This window comes from Dasypus novemcinctus, chromosome 13 (assembly GCF_030445035.2).
Source record: "Dasypus novemcinctus isolate mDasNov1 chromosome 13, mDasNov1.1.hap2, whole genome shotgun sequence".
Taxonomy (NCBI): domain Eukaryota; kingdom Metazoa; phylum Chordata; class Mammalia; order Cingulata; family Dasypodidae; genus Dasypus; species Dasypus novemcinctus.
In genome coordinates this window covers 68,016,770-68,041,493 of record NC_080685.1, presented here as the reverse complement: position 1 = coordinate 68,041,493, position 24,724 = coordinate 68,016,770, and the positions used below count along the sequence as shown (strand labels likewise).

At 34.1% G+C, this 24,724-nt stretch overlaps 1 protein-coding gene across 3 annotated transcripts in view; it reads right to left on the bottom strand.

Moving 5' to 3' along the window:
- PLA2G4A (phospholipase A2 group IVA) overlaps positions 1-24,724 on the bottom strand; it is a 167,680-nt gene that overhangs the window by 26,171 nt on the left and 116,785 nt on the right. For all 3 annotated transcript variants that reach the window (XM_004468450.5, XM_004468451.5, XM_012529014.4), the window contains 5 exons: positions 22,784-22,921; positions 22,586-22,678; positions 16,175-16,246; positions 12,713-12,955; positions 6,053-6,237 (listed from right to left, as the gene is read on the bottom strand). In XM_004468450.5, coding sequence (XP_004468507.1) covers positions 6,053-6,237; positions 12,713-12,955; positions 16,175-16,246; positions 22,586-22,678; positions 22,784-22,921 — 731 coding nt within the window. The remainder of the gene's footprint in view (positions 1-6,052; positions 6,238-12,712; positions 12,956-16,174; positions 16,247-22,585; positions 22,679-22,783; positions 22,922-24,724) is intronic.

The window sequence follows — 24,724 nt, the reverse complement described above, 5'->3', positions numbered from 1 at the left end:
TAGAAACAGAAGAGGAGAACACACACAGAGACACAGTGGAGAACGCCATGTGAAAATTGAGGCAGAGTCTGGAGTGAACAGCCGCAAGTCAGAATGCTGATAGTCACCAGAAGCTGGAAGAGGCAAGGAAGGGTTCTCCCCTAGATCCTCTGGAGGGAGCACAGCTCTGCTGACACCTTGATTTCAGGACTTCTGGCCTCCAGAACTGTGAAAGAAAAATTTCTGTTGTTTCAAGTCACCAAGTTTGTGGTAATTTGTTATGGTAGAGCCAGTGCACTAATACATCTGGTAAACCTGGAAATACTACATTTAATGCTATTCAGTTCTCTTCATGAGCCACGTGGATTGGGGCACACAAAGTTGATGCTTGAACTGGTTTGGTCATGATGGTAAGACCTCATCTAGGAATCCTAAGTGAATCATATCCACAGATTCTAAAATAAGGGCCATGCCTTAATGTCAACAAGTATATGAGGCTATGTGGAAAAATACAGGTTCTTTCCCCTTTATTTGTGGTTTAAATGAATTTTGACTTGAGTGATATATAAGGAGACAAAACTATGTGGTCTTTCTACCATTTGTGAAGACTGGCCTAGTTTCAAATTTCCTTCCTTCTTTCTTCTTTCTCTCCTTCCATCCTTGCCCCCTTCTCTCCTTTTCTTCTTCCTTCTTTCCTTTTTAAAATAACATGAACATGTTGTTATGATTCCTGGTCACTGAACGTTTAAAATAACACTGAAAAATTGAGGCAGATTTCTGGCCAATTTATGGCAACAGAATTAACATAATAATTCTAACCTATTCTACCTCATAAAATTTAGTAAGATAGAAAAATAAAAAGAAACACCTCCAACAACAAACGCAGAATTCTCCTATACTCATTGCTTGCTTGATTGTTTGCCTATTTTTTTTAGAAATGTATTCATTTATCAAAAAATATTAAGCAATTTTAATTCCCCTTCCCCTCCCCTGCCCCGCTGTTTTTGCTGTCTGTGTCCATTCACTGTGTTATCTTCTGTATCTATTTCTCTTTTTGTCTTCTCTTCTCATTTTTCTCCTCTAGGATTCACCGGGATTCAGTTCTGGGGACCTCTGATGTGAAGGGGGGTTCCCTGTGACTTGCACCACCTCAGTTCCTCATCTCTGCTGCGCTTCACCTTGACTCTCCCTTTTGCCTCTCTTTTGTTGCATCATCATCTTGCTGCATAACTCACTAGAGTGGACACTTGGCTCACTGCACAGGCACTCACGTTGGCACTTGGCTCACCACATGGGCACTGGTTCACTGCACAGGCATGCTCTTTTTCTTTTTCTTTTTTACCAGGAGGCCCCAGGGATCAAACATGGGTCCTCCAATATGGTAAGTGGAAGCCCTATCAATTGAGCCACATCTACTTCCTGATTGCTTGCCTAGTACTCCATAGTTTGACACAATGCTTTCCTTTGTTCTAAATGCATAATCTGGTGAACACCCTGCTTATTTTCAAGGTGAATATTTAAGACAAATCACATTAGAATTGTTGTTGGATAGACCCTAATGGTAAAGAAACTTATTATATATCAAACATATTATATATCAAACCAACCATTATTAAATGGTTAATAAAAAAGATTGCCAAAATGAAATGCAGAGCTGCTTTTATTAGATAAATTAATAGGAATATTATTCAGGATCACAAGACTCTTTTATATCTAGTATTAATATATGTGCCTACTAATCTTAGAAAATCCACGGTATCATTTACATAGATGTCATCAACTTTCAAAGCCAGGTACAACATAGATATATTATAAACTGTTTGCCTTTCTCAAAAGTCATGATATCCTTCTTTCCTTATCTTCCTTACAAAATCCTAGATTTAAGTCTATTTAGACAAGGTTAGAATATTCAATAAAAAGGAAAAAGTCAATGGTTCTGACTTTTCATCCTGTTTTGATGTTTTAATCTGTTATGCAAAATGGTGTTCATATTTAATCCTCAAAAATAGAAAATGATATACCATTTAATCACTTGAGTAAATTCATATTGCATATAACCTGTTAGTGCATATCAAAAGAACTTCACGTAGGGAGGAGATATGGCTCAAATGGCTGAGTGCCTGCTTCCCATTTGGGGGGTCCCGTGTTCAGTTCCCAGTGCCTCCTAAGAACAAAATAACAAATGAAAAAACCAACTTAGGGGAGCCATTGTGGCTCAGTGGTTGAATGCCAGCTTCCCACATACAAGGTCTTGGGTTCAACCCCCAGCTCCAGTACCACAAAAAAACAAAAAACAAAATAAAACAAAAAAAACTTCATGTAGACGCTCCAACAATTTTTACAGCTTACTGTACATATCTAAAATAAATATCCCATATTTTATCCATTTTAGTATTACTAGTATAATATAGTTTATCAATTTAAAAATTGCATGTGGTTAATCTTTTAGACTCATTTTAATAATAGATACTTTTATAATAAATTTCATAGTTTAAAAAAAATTTCTTTGAATATTTCAAATAAGCCTGAAAAGTTCATTTTGTTTCCTTCAAACTTTCTGGCATACTTCTATGGAGACACCCACAAAAAAGCTATTATATGTAACGTATTTCCTTTATAGTAAGTATGCAAATGTAAATAATTATTTAAAGAGTGATGGGTTTCATGTTATACTAAATAATAAAAAGAAACACAGACAATTTGGAGGGAGAGGGGTAAGATGTAAGGGATCAACAATATGATTCTATAGCACATCCATAAGAACACACAGGTAGGATTGTGTAAAGATTTTTTTAAATAAAAAGTAGTGGTGATTAGAACATGCTCTATCAGAAAGTAAATATATAACAAATCTATAGTAATTAAAGTTCTGTATGGTACTAAGATAAGAAGGACCAGTAGAATACAACAGATAAATCCAAAAAAGATGCTAGCACTCTATAATAATAATATACTATATAATAAAGGGAGCACACAGTCCTGCTGGAAAAAACCTAAGGAAATAATCAAAGATTCTTGTGTAAGAATAATCATTATAGAATATGAAAAGTGACAAAGTAGCAGTAATCTTAATGTCGAAAACAGAGTACTTTTAAAATAAATTCTTGCATATCCATATATAGACATACCCTGCCATCTTTACTATTATGCTTTTGAAAACTGTTTAATGACATGGACAAACGCTCACAATATAATTCTAAGTAGAAAGAAGCTGATTGTAAAACTGTGTGATGTTGTTGTTGTCTCCTTTCTCTCTCTTGCTTTTGCTCTCACTTTCTGTCACACAAACACACATACACACATATACAGGGGAACTAGAAGAAAATACCAAAATATTAGAAGTTGTTGTCTCTGAATAGCATAAGTAATTGATGTATTTTCCAAATTTTTAGAATTTCCAAATGAATACATGTTCTGCTTAATCAAAAGCAATCAATCAACCTTCAAAACTTACTGCAAAGTAAAGCAATTCTTTTAGAAGTAACAAGTGATATTCTAAATCCTCCTTCCAATATTAACACATTGAGGAAGTACAGCTCTGATTCATATAAAAATGATGGCTTTGGCATTTCACACTCCCACTGGTGAAATGAATGATACAGTGTCTTCCACCCCTAGAAGAAGCTTCATCCAAAGAAACCCACCTTCCCATTGTTCCTCATGGGTCTTCAAATCCTGTTGCCTTGTTGGTTTCCACAGTCAAACCCCTGGTATAGTACCTTATTAGCCTATCCTTGAAGAACAGTAAGGCCCTCTTAATTTTACTCTCTAATTTATCTTACTTTCTACTGTCAGATTAAACATTCTGAAATTCTAATTTTGTGAAATCATTTATCTGCTGGATATCCTCCACTGATTCTCTATTTCCTATCATCCAATTTCAAATTCTCCCTTAAATTTCTCCTAATTTGAACTCAGTATCTATCACTTCTAATTACATCATTCCAGTTCCTCAGATATGATATTCATTGCTATATGTGTGCTCTTTTCATCCTGTTTTTTTGTATTTTTCTGCTCATATACTCTAGGATGCAGCAATCTATTCTTATACTGATCTTCTATAATGCACCTATCTTTATAAACCCAAACAACCATTTAACGATTAGCTTTCTTGGTTTCCTACCAAATAGTTCTGTGTACAATAAGTCTTCTCCTCCAAAAGACCAAAATGTTATGGAGATCGGGCACCATGTTTTGTAATTGGTCCATTGCCCACAGTACACAGCATAACAAAGAGTACATATGAAGCATTCACAAAAAGGCAGCTAGTAGAGAAGAAAGAACATTAGATTCTCACTCAGCAGCCTTGGCATAAGGTCCCAACTTGACCACTCCTTAACTAGCATTTCCCCAGTCAGGTCCTGGTCTATGCTCTTTTCACATATTATCTTATTTGTTAGTGTACCAAGATCACTTGATTTCTCCAAATCTATTTCCTTGTCTGAATACTATTAACTGCCTCAAAAAAAGATCAAATATGAAAGCACTTTGAAAACTGTGAAATATTATATATATTTTAAGAGTTACTCTAACTATTTAGAGTAATTTGATTAAAATGTACTAGAAAGGAAACAAGCTTTGCAGTCAGAGGACCTGGTTCTTCCTCGTTGGGAATCCATGACTGGTCACTTAATCTTCATGAGTTCTCTTCCTTAACCTACAAAATGGGGATTATAGTTTCATCTCCCTTACAGGTTGTTGTCAAACTAACATTTTATCCATTCACTAACAAAAATTTCCCATATACTCACATTTGGCTAAATGATTAAAACAAAACAAAAATGCATAAAGAGTGCTCTAGCTCCCAAGGAATTCACAGGTGATGGAAACAAAATATGTAGATTATGTTATGATGAGTGCTGTGTAAGAGGAATTTACTAAATCCTTTGTACTTGAAACTATGCCTGTGGAGGTCAAGAAAGTTAATATCTGAGATGTGTTTAAAGAAAGTTTGGGGTGTTCCAGGTAGAGGGAACAAATAATATTCTTGGTCTCACTTGGATGAACCCACAGTGCTGCCCAACAATCTTTCTATATTACCCTATTCAGAACTTTTTCTCATTCTTCCCAGAGGCTACTGTAGACTCTTCTTTCCCTTTCCCACTAATCCCAGTGTCTCCATTCTCTTTCCCTCAAATGAGGACCTCAATTCCTAATTCCTAGATGCTGTCAAATGAGTACTTCCTTAACTTCCTTTCGTCACGCCTAACGTGGAATCTCCATCCACAATACTTAATACCCTGTTTTTTTACTACTGTGCACCTGGGTTTTGCATCTCCCTTCCACGTGCCACTCTGGTAACCGTCACTAGGATGTGATTCTATCATATATCTGATCTCTCCAATAGTATCTTTATTAATGCCTCCTAGCCATCAGTTTTTAAACATGCTCAAGTTTCTTTTAACACCTTGCCACCCCCATCTCCCCACCCACCTCCTACCCACCTCCACCATCACATCTTCTTGTGGTTACAGTCAATCTCTTTTCTAAACAGCCGATTGTACTGTCTCCATTTTTTTTAACTTCCACTCATCCTTTAAACAATTACAGTCAGTTTTCTGCCCTCAGAATCCTACTGAAGTTGCTCCTTCCTAGTTCACCAAAGACTTGTTAAATAAACACAATTTTCATGAAACTGTATACCTTTGTTCTCTTCCTAATTTCCCTTAATGTTTTTTCTCCCCATTACTACTTTATACCCTTCTATCTATATATATTTTATATACTCTTCATGCATGAGTTCATCCAACTATATGGCTTTAATTATCATTTACCTGTTGATTATTTCCAATTCTTTATATTTCTCATCCACATTTCCTTCCTGAATTCATATATATTTTATTGCACTTGTCCTGCTAAGGAATCTGAACTTTAATATAGGTCATGGGGAATTATTTAAAAGTTTCTTTAAGCAGAGCAGTGATTGGATCAGATCTGTGTTTTTGGAAATATTTCTTGTAATAACATAAAACAGGTCTAAGGTATAAGAAATTGTGGAAACAGAGAGTATGAAATCTACAAGGCATGCCACATAATGGGTTAGATAACGCAATGCTATACAAACTCTCCTTACCTTGAATGGAGGACTAGAGTCACTTGGCCTTGCAGAAAAATCAAAGGAGATGATAAGATCCACCCCTCTCTGTGGTCTCAGGATCAAGGGATAGGGCAGGTTAAATGTGAGCCCACTGTCCACTACATGAATCTTTTTACTTTTGACATCCAAAGGCTCATATATTTGCTCAAATTCATCAGGATCTTAAAAAAAGAAAGAAAAGAAGAAAAGGAAAGAATTAATGGAATGATTATTTATCCTTCAACATTATAAAGGTTGTAAAAATGTTTCTTATGTAAATTTAAGAAGCAGAATTCCAAATGATTAGACCCTCAGGTTTAAAGACAAACAGAGCTGGGCATGAGTCAGCTTTGGCAACGATAAGTTAGTTATTGTCTTTAAGTCTTAGTTTCATCCTCTATAACATCATGATAAATATACCTATCGAAGTTGTGAGAATTAAGTGAGACAAGAATGGAAAGTCCTTAGCGCAGGTCTTGGTATTAACTCTAAACTGTGAATCATGATCCCTTTAATAGTATTATCTCACAAAACATAAGGTCTACACAGGTTTTAAAACATTTCCCTTTGCATGTTCTTGTTCAGTCTTACAACAGCCATGTGAGGTAGAGGATATTATTTTTGTTACATAAATCGAAAAATGAAGGTGGAAAGAAAATAAAAGTCATCCCTAAGGTGACACAACTGGAGATGGCAGAGTCTGAATAGATCCCAGACTTGGATTCTCACTTTGTAGTGAAACATTCATTTCATTTTATTTCACTACAAATGTTCACTGCATTTCACTACAAATAATCCAGCCTACACATTCAGCAAATAAGAATTGCTGACTAGTATACAGGCTCTATTCTAGACATTGAACAAGATAGATGAGAACCCTGATCTAATAAAGCTTACATTCTGAGAACACAGACAATAAGACAGTAAACAAATCTATCAACAGAGTTGAAGCCGAGATAAATACAACAAACAAAATAATAAAGAGTAAGTTCAGTTGTGTGGCCAAAGGAAACTTCTCTGATAAGACAAGTTTGAGCTGAGACTAGAATGATGATACAGATCTGACCATCTAAATATTTGGGTGGTTATTCTTCCAGGGAGAGAGACCAGCTAGAGTAAAGGCCCTAAGGAAGAATTAAGACTGAAGTGTTTGAGGAAAAGCAAGGAAACCGGTACGGCTGCAGCAAAGGAGAGTGAAATAAGATGACATGGGTCCTGGAAGAAAACAAGACCTATAAATATTAAAATATTGACATTTTTTCATTCAAGAAAAAAATGACCTAGATTTGAACTGATTTTAATTGAAGTAAATCAAAGCAAATGCAACTGCTTTGCTCTGTTCCCTTGTCCAAACACATTCCCTTATTCTGCCAGGAAGAAGATTGGCAAAGTTAGATGGGGAGGTCTATTGAAGTGGAATAGAATAAAGGTATTCATACATGTTACCCATTATGATCTCTAAGAATGCTTTCAAATTCCTTGTAGTAAACTCTTTTCATAAGAGAAACTTCAAAAGCTAGAGTCAGACCAACCTGTGCTTACAGACTCAACTATACTTATGATCAAATTTTAAAAGCCAGAGATTAAAAAGGAAGCCAAATCTTTAAATTCTTACTGCTCAGTTAAATCCACAATCCTAATCATCAATAAATGCTGAAATTAAAACTCCAGTGAGACAAACAGCCATAAAGCTTATTTGATGTAAATTAAAACAGCTTGTTACATTGGACTTTGTTTTAGTTACTTAAAAAATTAATATCCTTCTTTTTCCACAGTTAATAGAAACAGGCATGTGTTTGTTGTTCTCCTGGCCACTAAATCTCTCATTCTAAAATATTGTATGATAAATAAATGCTACAAATTACAACTAAAGAGGTTTATGTATAAAGAGGAAAAAAGTTTCAGCTGAGTGATTCATATTACCCAGAATATATGAAGGAAAGAGAGGTGTGAATAATGACCGTAAATGAAAATGATATGCTAAAAAGAGCTACTCTTTTTTTTTTTTTTTTTTAAGACAAAAATAAGGTCATATGCCTGAATCTTAAGTGCAGGCTAAGTTAAAAAAAGAAAAAAGGCTTTCATTAATTGTCAAAAATGCAAATGGAGTACTTGCTCTGGTCAAGGTGATCACCTAGGCCAACAAGGAAAGAGAAGAGGAATTACTCTTTAAATAATTATTTTCTGGTAAATTCTCTTTTCTGATCAATTATCTATGGCTGAGCCACAACCAAATTTCAACTTCTGTCTGTCACAGAACCTGGTACCTCAAGATTGTAAAATTGAAAAATATATATATTATCAAACAATTTTAGCATTGAATCCTCTGAAATTTTTTCATGTTCAAAACTAACATATGTTGACTTTTAAAAGGGTGAAAAACCGAATCTTTAACTTACATTAGTTTTTAAATATCTAAGCAGCTAGCACTTAATTATTTGGGCACTCTTCTCTTAAAAGTAACTTCATTAACTTTGAGTGTCCATTATGTATTAAAAATTCCCCTTATAAGATTTTTCATTCTTATAAGAATCTGGCAAAAGGAGGTATTATTAGTCTCATTTTAAGGGTAATGAAACTGAGGCCTAAAGAAGTAAAATAAACTGTTCCACTTCACATAGAAAATGACAGTCAAGATTCCAAGTCAGGTTCACAAAGTACAAGGTCTGCTCTCACTGTTACTTCAGAAAGTGGAACAGCCATAGAACGGAAAGAGTTCAAAATGGATAACTTAAAAGGACAATAGCTATAATGTACAAAGGCTACCTATCTACACATGTTTCTACAAATGATTATAACCATATTAATGTATTTTTTAAAATGCATAGATTTTTTTCCATACTATAATAAAAGTATAATGATAAGTCATAAATTATTTTCTTTGGTTTCATAATCTCAGTGCTTTTTAAATTTTAGTTAAAAGATAACCAAAACCAGATTATTGCTGTCATATCCTGTTTGATTTGCTTCTCCTTTATGAGAAGGCAGTAGTTTCCCGTTTTCTTCTCGTAAAAACAAGATTGCCTTTGAAAGAAAATCATTATGTTTAACTAGTGGATCAATAAATATGCATCTCTGGAATGTAGTTAAACTCCATGGTTACAACTTTCCAGATAAGCTGACAGGAAGTAGTATTTCTTAACCGTGTTGCAAAAAACATAGTTTTACAATACACAGCAAATGTTCTACATGTAAGAGTTTGAGAAAGACAAGATTCAACAGCTTAAAATAATAGTTAATTTTATCGTGCATTCCCTATTCTCCTTACTATACCCTGTAGTAAGAGCCCATTGTATGAAGATGCTATTTAATCCCTATAAGATAGTACCATTATTATTTCTATAAGTAAATTGAGGCTTATGCTAATTAAATGCTCCAGATTGTTCGACTAGTAAGTGGCCCAGCTGGGAGTCACATTGTAAGTGTCTGTTTTTAACACACTATACAGTACAAGGCATTTTTAAGGAAGACCTCAGAAACTCATTAGGGTATCCTATTACATTGTGAAGAGGGGCATGGAATTTTCAGTTTATCCAAATTTACCTGAAATTGAACCCAGTGTATAACATTAGTAAAATGTCATAGCGAGTTTGATAAATGCTACTATAGAAGAATACCCTCTCATCATTTAAAGGATATATGGTTTCCAGCCTGTGAAGGAGTGATTCAGGTTCTTTGATAGATACAGCCACAAACGATATTTTTAATATAATCTATTCTATTATAGTATGATATGATATATAATATCTTAAAAACAGTTTATCTGTGAGTCTTTGTTATAATCATTTTATAAATACATCACCTAAATTCAATTTACAAATGTATGGATGTTTGTGTTTGGAACTTTGGCCTAAATGAATTCCTGATTTCTTGTTCCAGATGGTGCGTGTCACAGTAAATAACATAAAACCAAAAATAAAAAGGAAAGAAGTCATGTAACTAAAGAACAGCTTTTCCAAAATTAATTCCCACATGTATACAATTATTCTGAAATATAAGACAAGGTAAATTTTATCACCTTATTACTTCTATTATTTTCAAAGGATAATCTTCAAGATAAAGTAATTAGGTACAAAGATAGTGCACTAACTTTTTCTTATTTTCAGTTGAGGGATCATTTTAATGCAAAATGCTCAAGTTTTATCTGAATAAACAAAATCACCACAGGGTGAACTAATACATACGATTTGCCCAACATAATGGCTAGATTAGATTTAAAAACACTCTATTTAGTTAGTGTGTGTGTGTTTGTGTGTGATCCTGTGTCTGGAGGTCCAGAGGGAGATATGTAGGGTCTCTCTCAAGAGGGCCTTAACTGAAAAAGCATTAATCAAGTCAGTAAACTCAGTCTAAAATGCAGTCAATTTGAGCGACTGTCTAGATGACAGTTAATTTTATATGTCCAGTAGTTTGGTCAAACTCTAGGCTAAGGGGAGCAGGTGTAGCTCAGTGGTTGAGCACTTGCTTCCCATGTACAAGGTCCTGGGTTCAATCCCATGTGCCTCCTAAATTAAAAAACAACAACAAAATCCTCTAGCCTAGAAGATGCTGAGGAGGTATTTTGTAGATGTGATTAGCATCTACTATCTGTTAACTTTAAGTCAAGGAAATTGCCATCAATTATGTGAATGGGGCTCACCTAATCACTGAAGTTCTTAAGATTAAAGAACTTTGGTTTCCAGAGGAAGAAAGAAATTCAGCCTTAAGACTACAACATCAACTCCTCTCTGAGTTTCCACCTTCCTGGCCTCCAGGATGCCCAGTTAAATGTGAATTTCAGATAAACAAAAAATATTTTTTAGTGTAAGTCTGTTCCTTGCAAGCATTCTGTATTTTATCTGGCAACCCTAACATCTCCAAATCCTTATAAAATAATGCTAACTACAAGAAAGTTGTTAAAATGTGGAGTGCAGAACACCTACTTTGCAAATCACTTGTAGATGCCTTGTTGGGTGATGGAATTAAAAGCCACAAATACACAAGTAATGAAGTATACACAAAGAAATCTTTCATTTCTGCATCGGCAAGACAATGACTAATAAAACAAAGGGTTATGGGAGAGAGAGTATAGTAGGAGAGAAAAACTTCTGAGCAATGTCAAGAGACCTGCATTCTAATCCCAACTCTACTGAGCTATTTTAGGCAAATATAACAATGATTTCCTTTGATCTTTATTTTTCTATAAAAGAAAATAACTGAAGATTATTTCTAGCTCTCAATGTTCAATGAGTTTAAACTTTTATTTTTAAGCCCATCATCATTCAACTATGAAGCATAAGTTTCTAGGGGAGACACATTTAATTGGTATTACCATGGCAATAAGAAAATCTGCATACCAAACAAAAACAAAAAAACAAGAAAAATAATGTCACTTTATGGTTAGGTATATTTTCATTTTGAATGGATTTTAAAATAGACATCACCCTTATCATATGTAGAATTATACAGACTTTTATTATAGTTATTATGAAAGGGTTAGGATTTCAGGTATATAACTGAAAATACCTCATAGCTTATATTTTGATGCCATAAATATAGTGAGTTTCTGCTCTTACAATCAGGGTAACTTTTGCCTTTGTAATTTCCCTCAAGCTCAAGCAACATATAGAAACAGTTCTACAAAAAACGACAACAAAATACAAAGCCATGTCCTAATTTTCACAAGTATTTATAGGTATGATGCTTAACAAAGAACAGTGTAAAGTTTGTGGAAATGTCATATTTATACTTTAACATCATTCTGCAATGTACTTGGACAGAAACACTGGGAAAGAACATTTGAGCAGTTAGAGGCAGACAACAGTATGATTAGGTACAGAAACTGAAGACGACAAAATCGTTGTAAGAAAGATGATTATGTTTTGATTAGTCACCAAGACAAATTTCATAATTTTAAGAATTATTCTTGGGAATTCAGCTAAGTGAAAACCTGAAAGTGACTGAGTTCTCAGAAGGTGCCCTAAGAAAACAGCCTAATCTTTCTGAAAACTGGAGGAAAAGATTAAATAGGCTGGTGGACATTGCGGACTGGCTAACTCAACTCCATTCCAACCCTGTGTTGTATGTGTTACCCCCCCTCACTAGAGACTTAGGTGTGGACCCCATTTATCAAACTCCCTTACAGCACCAGTTCTGCCTGAGATCAGGCTCTTGCCATGGAGAATACCGACATAAGAAAGGAGGAAATGAGAAAGAGGCTACGTTTCTGCTGTTTCTACTGCCAAGCACAATTCTGGAGATGTTTATGGGGATGATTATGAAGCATTTTGGGAGTTATTCCTGGGAGCTCAGCCTAAAGCTTACTCTTCCAAGATCTGGAATGATTTTGTAAGCATCTAATTCTTTAAACCCCATTTAGTTAAACAAAATAAAGAATGTTATGTTTTCTGCAACTGAACTCTGACAAGTACAGAGCATATCTGAGGTAACTCTCAAATTTCAATGAAAGTTTTCTATGCTTATATGACTAGGCAATTTTTCTGTCAAATGTATTTTTTTTCATCCAAGAAAGCAATAATTTTAAGTCCTTTGCACATTAAATACATTTTTAATGGAATACAAGTGAGTTAAGTGTTATAGTGATTAAAATGCTTCTCCCCAAAAAAGGAATAAGGATCTTATGAATTAGCTTCCACAGATAACATCTTGTGTACTTACCTGCTACAGCTGCATCGAATTCATCTTCATCCAAGGAATCCTGTGTAGTAAAGTCTCTCAAAGGAGATAGCGCATAGGATGTATTGAGATTCAAGCCCAACATGAAGTTGTGCACCTTCCCAGCACGTCCTTCTCTGGTATTGAATAAAGTTGAATCACTCACCAAGGCCATTATCATACGCTGAACCCAACTTGCTTGATTATCATTTTGATATTCCTCCTCAGCACCTTCATCTCCAGTGCCTACAAAAAAAAGAGAGAAGACCATTATATAGAATCCAGGTTCATTGGAACAAAAAAGGAACTTCTTTTCATATAATATTAACAGAATGTTAATGGTAACAATGGAGTTCCATGATTTTTTATTTTTCATGTTTTGTATGAATTAATATATTAAGTATCCAGTTAATCATTCTTTTCTTAAGTTGTTCTTAGTTTATCCTTCACCTTCACTCAGAATAAAGGTCAGACTAAAGGTCTTAACAGTGCTACTTGGTCTATTCTTAGATTTTCAGGAAAACTTCTTCCATCTTCCCTCTGTCCCACTCTGTTGAGTATTGAATCATGTCCTCCATAAAAGGCAGGTTCAGATCCTAACCCCCTGCACTGTAGGTGTGTCAACCCATTTGAAAATAGAATCTTTGAAAATGTTATTAGTTAAGGTGTAACCAAACTGCATGAGGGTGAACCTTAATCCAATATGACTGAAGTCCTTACAAGCAAAGGAAATTGGACCCAGAAGAGAAAGCCATGGGAAGCAGTCAGAAGCTGAAAATTAATGGAACCTGGAATGGAAAGGAGAGGACATCTCCATGTGATGAGAAAGCCAAAGAGCCCAAGGATTTTGGATAGGCATAATGCTACTGACCCTGGGAAGAAGCAAGCCTCCTAGCCTCTGAAACTGTGAAGCAATACATTTCTATTGCTAAGCCAACCCATTGTATGGTATTGTCATAGCAGCTAGGAAACAAAGACACCATCTCTAGTTCTTTCCTTCCTTTTCCCTGGATATGGACACACAGAAAATATACAGTAGCTAATCCTATCTTCTATATTTTTTGTTTCCTTCCTTATCCAGCTTGGTAAATATCCAGGAATTATGCAAAATAATAATGGAAAATTAAAATGTTCAATATATATTCAGTGCTCAATACTCACCCTTATAACAAGTAGTCATAATTAAATGTCATTTCATCCTTATAAAATTTAGAATTTCAAGTGATGTAATTCAAATACACTTTTTAAATGTTTTAAAATTTAGCAATCTCTCAAAAGAAATAGCTTACTGTAACTTTTTATTTAACTATTACAGGATCACATTGTGTAGAAGGCTCCAAAATCTGGGTGCCTTCTCTGCCATTATTTCCCCTTCAGTAAACCTCACAGGATTGTTGTCAGAATTAACTTGAGTTAATATAGCTGTGGAAAGGTCTTAGAAAAGTTCCTGGTCCATAATAAATTCTCAACAAACAGTAGCTAATAGTTGAAATATTTGGAGTATTAGCAGCATCAGAATCAAGGTATCATCACCAAAAATATTCATTCATAATCCAAGTTCCAAAACTCATTAGGGTAGATTATAACCTATATTTACTAAACATATTACTAATATTTACTGAATATGTTCGATTTTTGGTAACTCTATGTAAAATATGTATGCATATATAAAACTATTGTGTGTGTGGAGAGAGAGAGAGAGAGAGAAACAGACTGTGGTCAAACTTCAGAATTTCCAATAGACGGAAAGTAAACACACATAAGAGCATAATAAATATTGGTTTTTATGTTCACAAAGATTAGCTTAACTGAGCTTAATAAATGAAGTAATCTTTTTTTCAATAACAGATCCCCATGATGATATATTCAGTAAAAAATACATTAAAATGTATGATTCATGTCTTCAGTTACACAGGATATGAATATGATATTCAATATTTTTCCAAAGATTTGAGGCCTATTATTAATAAATAATAATTTCCCACTTTTGTGTCAGCAATTGGATCTGCCTTCTTTATGATATATTTGATATATTCAAAATGTTATTTGCAAAAGAAACCCAGCAGTCAACAGCTAAATTATATCTATTAATTTTTAGCTAAAATACTAACAGTAAATTTCCATTTGCAGAGCACTTTCCTATTTTTATGGTTCCAACAATTCTGTAAGAGTAGGTAAAGTGTTTCCATTTATTTTTAAACATGACAAAACTAAAGTTGAAAATGCCTGAACACCTCATCCAAAATCAAATGGCTAAAAATGAAGAGCCAGAACTAGGACTCAGTATGTTCTGGGGCAGGGCAAATCACTGGCTGCTATAGGCCATATGACAATGGGCAAACAGACTGACAACCAGCTTGCAATCCATTGACCACGTCTTGTGCTTGTGAGAGCTTCATCCCCCAGGAAAGGAACTAATTTTATGTTCAGAAGGCATGGAACATTAGCCAAGCTGTGTATCCATGTAGCTGCATTTCTTAGATGGGGCACTTTCTCTCTAATTTGCACAAATTCATCTTTGAAGAAGTAACAGCCCAACTATGAACAGAGAAATTAATTTTACTGAAGATTAAGCAAGGATAAGACAGGGTCTTCCAATGCCTACAGTATGCCTCTTTGAATTCATCCAGTTTGGGATAAGAGGTTATTCAAACCACAGTAGGACATCTTCACCCCATTGTTATAAAGCTTCATTAATTATTGCCTGTCTGTCTGTTGGTTTGGGGGCCTACATGGAAACTACTACCAACAGTTTCACAAAAGTCCATGTCAAAAATGTGTCAAAATGTAAAACTACTCCATTTACCAGATAACATTTGCAACAAATATCTCTAATATCTGTCTTATCCTCACTTTATCATCTTGGTTGTCTGTCATGATCTGTAAAAGACTGAAAACTGCCTTGTCAAAATGTAAGGTGATCTATACAACAAAAGTTCTCAATAATTTTATGTTACCACATCACTGATCCTCTTCTAAAGGATGGGCTATTGGCCATGGGATAAGGCTTAGAAATGGGGTGAAAATAAAAATTTTTGCATAATATTTAATAATAAAATTTTAAAAGATGAAATTTTAATTTTAAACTGGCTAAAAAGGTTCCTAAATTATAATTTCCATGCTGACACCCTAAATAGACTTAAAAGAAAATTCAGGATTTCTACAGTCTCAATTTTTGTTCTCTATTTGTTTAACTGAAAATATTTTTTGAGGTATTGAATCTACAACAAGTAATAAAGCAAGTAAGTTGTTTATCAAAGACAATATTAGTAAGGAACATTTATGTGCTGCGTATTCTATTACATAGGCAAAGTTTAGTCCTCTCTCTCTAAATGGAAAGCTACAATCCCATCACTACAGTGCCTTAAATAGAGACTACCATTAGCATCTTGAGTGAGAAGAGCAGACAAAACATTCATACACTTTGTTTATGGATCTATGCCTGAGAAGATTTAACTCTCTTACCTTTGGGCTCTTGTGCTTCATCATCACTGTCTGAGCTATCATTACTCACAATATGTTTTGCTGTAATATTTTCTGTGAAAAGAAAATAAAAGAATTGAATCCTCTCAGGTATTAAAGGTCATATTTAAATTAATGATAAGGAAATAATCTGAACAAAAACCACAGAAAGATGTCCATTAGGTTTCCTAGTGTTTTCAAAATTTTCTTTAGAAAACAAAATTTCTAGGACAGCGAAATTTAACTCCAGTTTAAAATTTACTCTTCTATGATTTATAGAGGATAATTTTTATTTATCTTAATTCCGATAAAAAGGAATATAGAAGTATCTTGTGCAAAAATGTAGTCATATTTCTTAAATTTAAGTGGTATTTTTGAAGGTAAAGTTAAAATCAAAATCTAAAGGGGGCTAGAGAGCAGTTTCTTCCAAAAAAATATAAATAAATAATATTATCTTTGGATTTTCAATGATACTGAAATTCATTAGTTCAAATGCAACCACATGGTGTCAAAAATCTTTGCTGCCTGGTGGGCTGGTTTACAAAGAGGGCAGTGTAAGATTCTCTCGGGTGCCATTCTCCTACAGAATCTTTGAACAACTGGCAAAATCTGATATGGCCATCTTCCTCAAACCCCAGAAAACTATTACAGGGTTGGAGTGCCTGGCAAGTGTCAAATTTTTTAAAAAGCATCTTTAAAAAATGGTAGAAGATGGTGGCACCATTGTTGGTCCCTCCCCCTTCCCTTTCACAGCAAGGAGTCAGTCTGTGTTCCCACTGTGGGTCCCTGGCCCTGTTTCAGGGAAGCAGTGTAAATCAAATGCACATACTGCCGTGACTGCATGCCTGTGCTAATTTATCAATTGGCAGCTGGAAGACTGAACCAGAAAACTTTTCTTGTTTGCCTTCCCAGAATTACCCTGCAGGCAGAAGCAGCTTGCAAGCAGCTAAAGCTGCTTATAAAACAACAACAACAACAACAATGAAGCCTAAGCACCTGGGATAATGTATTATCTGTTTAAAGACATAAAATACAGTACCCAGGGAGGTGGAAAAGTCTATTTCCTAGATAGTACAGGGGGCATTTGAATTCCCTTAAACAAGGGAAACCCTAAGGCTATTAGCAGAATCTGAGGAAAGATGCAGGCTCAGAAGAGAGAGAGCACTTTGCATTTGCCTCAGGCTGACCTTCTTGATGGAAGGATTAAACTCTAAAGAAGAGAATCATCCAATGCAGAACCAATTTTCAAAGACTATGAAAGGTGTTTTCTTATATTGGATGATTTGTTCTTGTTAGTTTCTAGCACTCAAGAAATCTTTGTCATACCCCTTACTGGATAAAAACTTAAGGGGCAGATAAATCAGGAACTGAATACTAAAGTTAATTCTTTAAAATATTAAACTGTACAGTGTAAAACAAAAGATAATAAGACACAAAGAAATAGGAAATGATGGCCCATCCAAAAGAACAAGACAAAAATCTAGAGACCATGAATGAAGAAGACCAGCCTTTGGACATACCAGACAAAGGCTTTTTTAAAAAAAGTTCCCCAATATGCTCGAGGAGATAAAGAAAAGCGCAGAAAAAAGAACTAAAGGATTTCAGGGAAAAATGAATGGACAACATGAGAATCTCACTAAAGAGATAGGAAATTTTAAAAAGGGACCATAGAAAAATAGTGAATTTGAAACCACAATAACTGAAATGAAAATTTTCCTAGAGGGTTTTAAGAGTAGATTGGAGCTAGCAGAAGAAAACCGTCATGAACTCAAAGAAAAAACAATTGAAATGATTGAGACTGAGAAGCAGGAAGGAAAAAGAATTTTAAAAAGTGGACATAGTCTGACAAACCTGTGGGATACCAATATAGACATTATAGGATTCCTTAAAAATGAAGAAGGAAAGGGGCGAAGGGAATACTCAAAGCAATAATAGCAGAAAATTTCCTGAATTTAATGAAAGCAAGAATATGCACATTCAAGAAGTTCACCAAACCCCAAAATTGATACACTCAAGGAGAACCATGCCCAGAAACATAGTAATCAAACTGATGAATGCCAAGGAGAAGGAGAGATTTCTAAAAGTTTCAAGAGAAAAGAACATGTTATGTACAAGGAAGTTCCAATAATATTACATGCTGATTTCTCATCAGAATCATGGAGATGAGAGATCAATGGGATCAATGTGCTGAAAGAAAACAATTGCCAACCAAGAATTTTATATCCATCAAGTCTGTCTTTCAAAAATAAGGTGGATACTAAGAAATTTCCAGATTTAAAAAAGCTGAAGGAGTTCATCACCACTAGACTGCCCTAAAATCATGTTAAAGTGAGTTCCTCATACTGAATGGAGAGGACACTAAGCAGTGACCTAAAGAATCTTAAAAAAATAAAGACCTCTGGTAAAGGTAATTATATGGGAAATTATAAATTCCAGTACTAATATATTGTATTCTTTGTTATGTAACTCAACTTATTCTTACAGGTGCTAAACTGTAAATGCATAAAAAGTAATGATGAATATATGGTTTATACATACTATGTGTAAAGATATAAGTGTTGACAAGTACAAAAAACTGTTAGGAATGAGAGTTATAGGAACAATGCATATATACACTATTGTACTTAAGTTGGTATTTAATCACACATGGTTGTTACAAATTTAGAAGGTTAAATTTAAGCACTGTGGTAACTACAAACAAGGTATGTGAAAAATAAATATAGAAAAACAAGCGATAAGGGACTTGAAGAGTTGCAAAACAAAAAATCAAATAAATATGTAAGTAGGAATTAATGAAAGAATTACATGATGAAAACAGAGACAAAATAACAAACAAAGTGTAGCAAAATAAAGTCCTGCATGATCAGTAGTTACTTTAAATGTGAATGTATTTCACTCTTCAGCTAAAGGCAGAGAATAAGACAAGGATGCCCACTGATACCAATATTATTCGAAATTGCACTGGAAACTCCAGCCAGAGCAATTAAGTAAGAAAAAGAATTAAAAGGTATACAAATAGGAAAGAGAGAAGTAAAACAATCTCTCTTTTCTATACACAGAAAATACTGAAATGCCTACAAAAAAAATCTGCTAGACCTAATATTTATATTCATCAAAGGGGCAGGGTCAAAGATAAAAATGTACAAATGAGTAGTATTTCTATACACTAGTAATGAAAAACATGAAGAGGAAATCAAGAAAAAAAAATTCCATTTACAATTGCAAATAAAAGAATCAAATATCTAGGAATAAATCCAACCAAGGATGTAAAAAACTTGTACACAGAGAACTACAAAACATTGCTAAAAAATCAAAGAATGAACTTAATGGAAGGACATTCCAGATTCATGGATTGGAAGACTAAGTATTGTTAAGATGTCAATTCTACCCAAAGTGATTTACAGATTCAATGAAATTCCAACAGCCTTCTTTGCAGAATTGGAAAAACCAGTTATCAAACTTATATGGAAGGGTAAGGGGTCCTAAATAGACAAAACCATCTTGAAAAAGAACATAGGACTCATTTTTCTGATGTTAAAAGTTATTACAAAGTAACAGTACTCAAAATAGCATGGTACTGGCATAAGGACAGACATATAGAACAATGGAATCAAATTAAGAGTTCAGAAATAAACCCTCACATCTATGGTCAATTGATTCTGACAAGAGTACCAAGTGCAATCACTGGAAAAAGAATAGTCTCTTCAACAAATGGGTGCTGGGAACACTGACTATCCCTCTTCAAAAGAATGAAGGTGGACCCCTACCTCACAATATATACAAAAATTAACTCACAATGGATCAAAGGTCAAAATAAAAGAACCAAAACTATAAAACCATGAGAAGAAAACATAGGGAAGTATCATTAGGATCTTGTGTTTGGCAATGGCTTCTTAATCTTTACAACAAAAGCAAAAGCAACAAAAGAAAAAGAAATAGAGAATGGGAGTACATCAAATTCTAAACTTATATGCATCAAAGAACTTTATCATGAAAATAAAAAGATAACCTAGACAATGAGAGAAAATATCTGGAACCACATATCTAGTAAGCATATCCAGACTATATTATATAAAAAATCCTACAACTCAACAATAAAAAGAAAAGCAATCTTGAAAAAAAAGTAGGCAAAAGTTAGACATTTCTTAAGAAAAAAAAGGCCGATAAGCATATGAAAAGATGCTCAACATCATTAGTCATTAGGGAAATGCAATTCAAAATCACAATATACAATTTCACACCCAGTATAATATCTACTATTGTTTTTAAAACCTGAAAATAACAAGTATTAGAGAGGATGTGGAGAAATAGGGACATCCGTTCTTTGGTGGTGGGAATGTAAAATGGTGCAAAAGAGTTGGCAGTTCCTCAGAAAGTGAAGTATAGAATAACCATATGAACTGATAATCCCACATATGGGTAAATACCCAAAGGAACTGAGATCAGGGGTGTGAACAGATAGTTGCATATAGATGTTCACAGTGGCATTATTCACAAAAGATGGAAAAATGGAAGCAACCTAAATGTCCACCAACAAAGGAGATTATAAACAAAATGTGCATAATGGAATATTATTCAACTGTAAAAAGGAAGCAAGTTCTGATGTATGTGACAACATGGATGAACCTTGAAGAAATCATGTGGAGCAAAATAAGCCAGACTCAAAAGAACATGATTTCACAAATATGAAATAATTTAGAATTTCAAATTCATAGTCAGAAACTTGAAAACAGGATACAAAGGGTCAGGGTGGGATAGTTAATGAAGAGTTAGTTCTGAATTGGTTTAACTGGTACAGAGTTTTATTTTGCAGTGATGGAAAAGTTTGGTAATGGATGTTGGTGATGGTAGCACAACATTGTGAATGTAATTAATACCACTACCACTCAATTATATATTTTAATGAGGTTAATAGAATAAAAACTTTAAAAAACAACAACATAGGACTGTACAACACAGTGTACTCTAATGTAAACTATGGACTATAGTTATTATAATTATAATAGTATAATTATAATAATACTGTTTCATCAATTATAACAAAATTACCACACTAATGTTAGTAATAGGGAAGACTCTGTGTGTGGGGGGGGGGCGGTATATAGGAAGTTGATTGCATAATTTTTCTGTAAATCTGCAACCTCGCTAATAAAAACAAAAATTAGAATAAAAAGAATCTGTACTTCCTGCAGAACATATTAGCAGTTATGAAAACTAAAATAACAACCATAAATCATTAAAACAAAGACAGCAGTAAAATCTAGCATAAAAGCTAGTTGTTTTTTTCCACTAAAACGAATCTAAATTATGTAGTACACAGATAATTCTTATAAACTCCATTTGTAGAAAAATCAAACTTTCTTAGGACATCAATATGAAAACACTTTCTAGGTAGTGATATTTTTTACTTTTTTATTAGTGAACAAAATTTTTCTTATTTTAAGAAACTGACTCCAAATTTTACAAATTTTTGTGAAAAGACCATTTTTTGGAATTTAAATGGAAAGAACTATAGGTCTAACATTTGGTTTTCCTATATCACTTCACGTATTATTATAGCTACATAAACAATATGGGCACAAATATCATGAGTATGAAATGCAAGTGTTAATGAATGTCAGAGGCAGCATGTTGATATTTATTTTATAATTTTATATTTATATATTATTACTGGCATGATTACATATATGGAATTGAATAAAAGAACATGTCCCATGGCTAATATTATCCATTTCATTTTATGACTATTCCAGAAAGTAATTTTGTTGTAGAGATGTGGAGAGGTATTAAGAAATGATCCACTCTAGAGGTCATATACATTAGGTGCATTTCCGCACTGTATGTATTTTGGAAGGAGGAAATTTTTCCTTCCTCAAAATGTTTCTTTTCTTTGTTTATTTGTGTTTGTCACATTTGATCCTCTGATTAAAAAAAAAATGATTTGCCAAATATTAACTTCTTTTATAAGGAAGATTTACTGATTTTCCGTAAGTGTTTAGAATGATATAAATAGGTAAATGTTCTGAATTTCTACGTTTTTTCCATTTATAAAGTATAATGCATGTTTTGTCAACCCACAAGCATAAATTTTCACATTCAAAACACTTTGAGGAAGTAAGGAATTTTAGTTAGAGGTACCTAATAATATTACGTAGCTGTGCTGAAAGACCAAATGACTTTTCTTCCTTGTCCCAGCTGATCTGGCCCCAAATTCAGATTTAGCATGCCATGGCTTCTTTCCACCACCAGTCAAACTTGGCATAACAAAAGTCAGTGCTGATACAGGTGGCAAGACTTTTGGAGGATAATACTGAACGTGTATTTTGTTTTGTTTGCTATAAGTCATTTATAATAATTTTTTTAAATGTTAATGATATTTATCAATGTATCTTTGCAACCATGTTTTTACAATACCTAGTTCTTCCTCCATTGTGGAACCTTTATTTTGTGAACCAGAAACTCCCAAGACTCTGTTGAACAATATGGAAAAGGCACTGCCCCAGACACCTACAATAAAGCAAAATCAGAGAATAACTTAGAATGCACCAGGGCATGAACTTAAAAATAGCACACACACACAAAAAAAAGCAGTGATAATTTTTGATCACTTACCCATTAAGAAATGCAAGGGGTTTTCTTCATATTTCTTCACAACTGTTCCCATAAAAAATTTGCTTCCAAATAAATCAGGAGCCATAAAAGTACCATATTTAGCCATGCCAATCTCATATGGACTAAATTCAACCCAATCTGTGAGTATTTTAAAAATAAGACAATTCATTAATAGGAAAACATTCTAGAGTTGTACTCGGCTAAATATTACTTCAACAATGCCATGTTTATTCTCATCCATTTATTTAAAGAATCAAAATAAAAACAAGCAAATACCTATTATATATATACCATATATATATACCATTGTATAGGAGTTGGGGGGAAAGGCTTATAGATGAATTAGTTGAGACAACACAGAAAGATTTCATGTAACTTGCACAAATTAAATAGTATTTTCCATCTTAAAACTCAGGCATCTTTTATCAAGTTCACCTTAATTCTTAAGAGTTGAAAACTAGAAACTGCTCATTCAGATGTATAATCCGTGAAGGAAATAGAAGGAATTAAACTCTTTCTTTCTGACAATGCAAGCAGTCTATTAGAGTGGAAGAAAATGTTTACTAACATTTGCCTTTTCTTAGTCTTCATTTACCTTTGCTTTTAACCATTTATTTTAAATCCCAAAATTACAATGCAAAGTTTTTAATATACAATGTCTTTGAAGCAATATGACATGATGGTCATAGAATATACTGCCTAAAAGTAGAGGCTCTGGAGGCAGAGGACCTGGGTTCAAATCCAATCCCATTCTGCTGCTTTTTAATTGTGCAAAATTAGGTTTCCTTTTTTGTGTTTTAGTTCCCTAAGCAAGTAGTTTGTAGGTTCATTGTGATGAACCAGTGAATTAAGAAATGTAAAGAGCTTAAAAGAGGGCATAGTATTTATTGTAACAAGTATTATATCTCATCCATTCCCATGGCTATAACTATGTCCAGTAATTATTATATGAATCTTAATGTACCCATTCAGACCCCTAGTTTCTGACTGCTATTTCCCTCACTTGCAACTCTCTCTGTCTTACCCTTGTTGATAAATGGTACCACCATTCATATAGTTTTTCAGGCAAAAAAGCTTTAGGATTATCCTGATGATTCTCTTTTCCTTATATCTCACATTTAAAAAAATAAGTGCTATATGTATTATCATCAGATATATTCAGAACTGGTAATGGACCCATTTTTCACACTAGTACAAGTTACCATACTCTGTCCCCTGGATCTCTAAAATAGCCTCTTAAAACATCTCTAGTCTACCCTCTCATGGCCTTTTTTTGATAAACCATAGCCAGAATGACTCTTAAAAAATAAAAATCAGAGCACACCAATGCCATGGGGAAGCCTTCCAGTGACTTCCAATTATACTGGGGAAAAAAACCGACATAACCTACATGGCTTCATGACGCTCTGGCTCCTGCTCCCTGTTTGACTGTATCTCCCAACCTATCCCTTATCATGTTTTGTCTTCCTTATTCTACGTCAGCCTCAAGTGCCTTCTTGATGTTCCTCAAATATGCCAAGCTCATTCCCACCTCAGTGCCTTTACCCTTTTCAGTCCCTTCTGCAAGTGTAAAGCCTGTGCCTTCTTGAACTTACAGTTCAAGGTCTTTCTTAAGCATCCTCTCTAAAGCAGTCCCACTACCACCCACTCTTGCCCCAACCCATAACTTTCTGTCCTCCCTGATTTATTTTTCTGTTTATTCCTTTCTGAAATTATTACATGACCAGAATCTTTTGTTCAACAATCCAAAATCTAAAAATCTCCAAAATCCATAAGATTTTTCTTTATTCATTTGGTGGCAAAACCTGACCTGAGTCTGTTTAACAGAGAAACTAGTCCTGAAACACTGTGGGGCTCTTCGTAATCTTTATTTATCCATTCAATGTGAATAATGATATATCCTACTAGCAGAACAGTACTCTGTTTAATTATGACACCTCC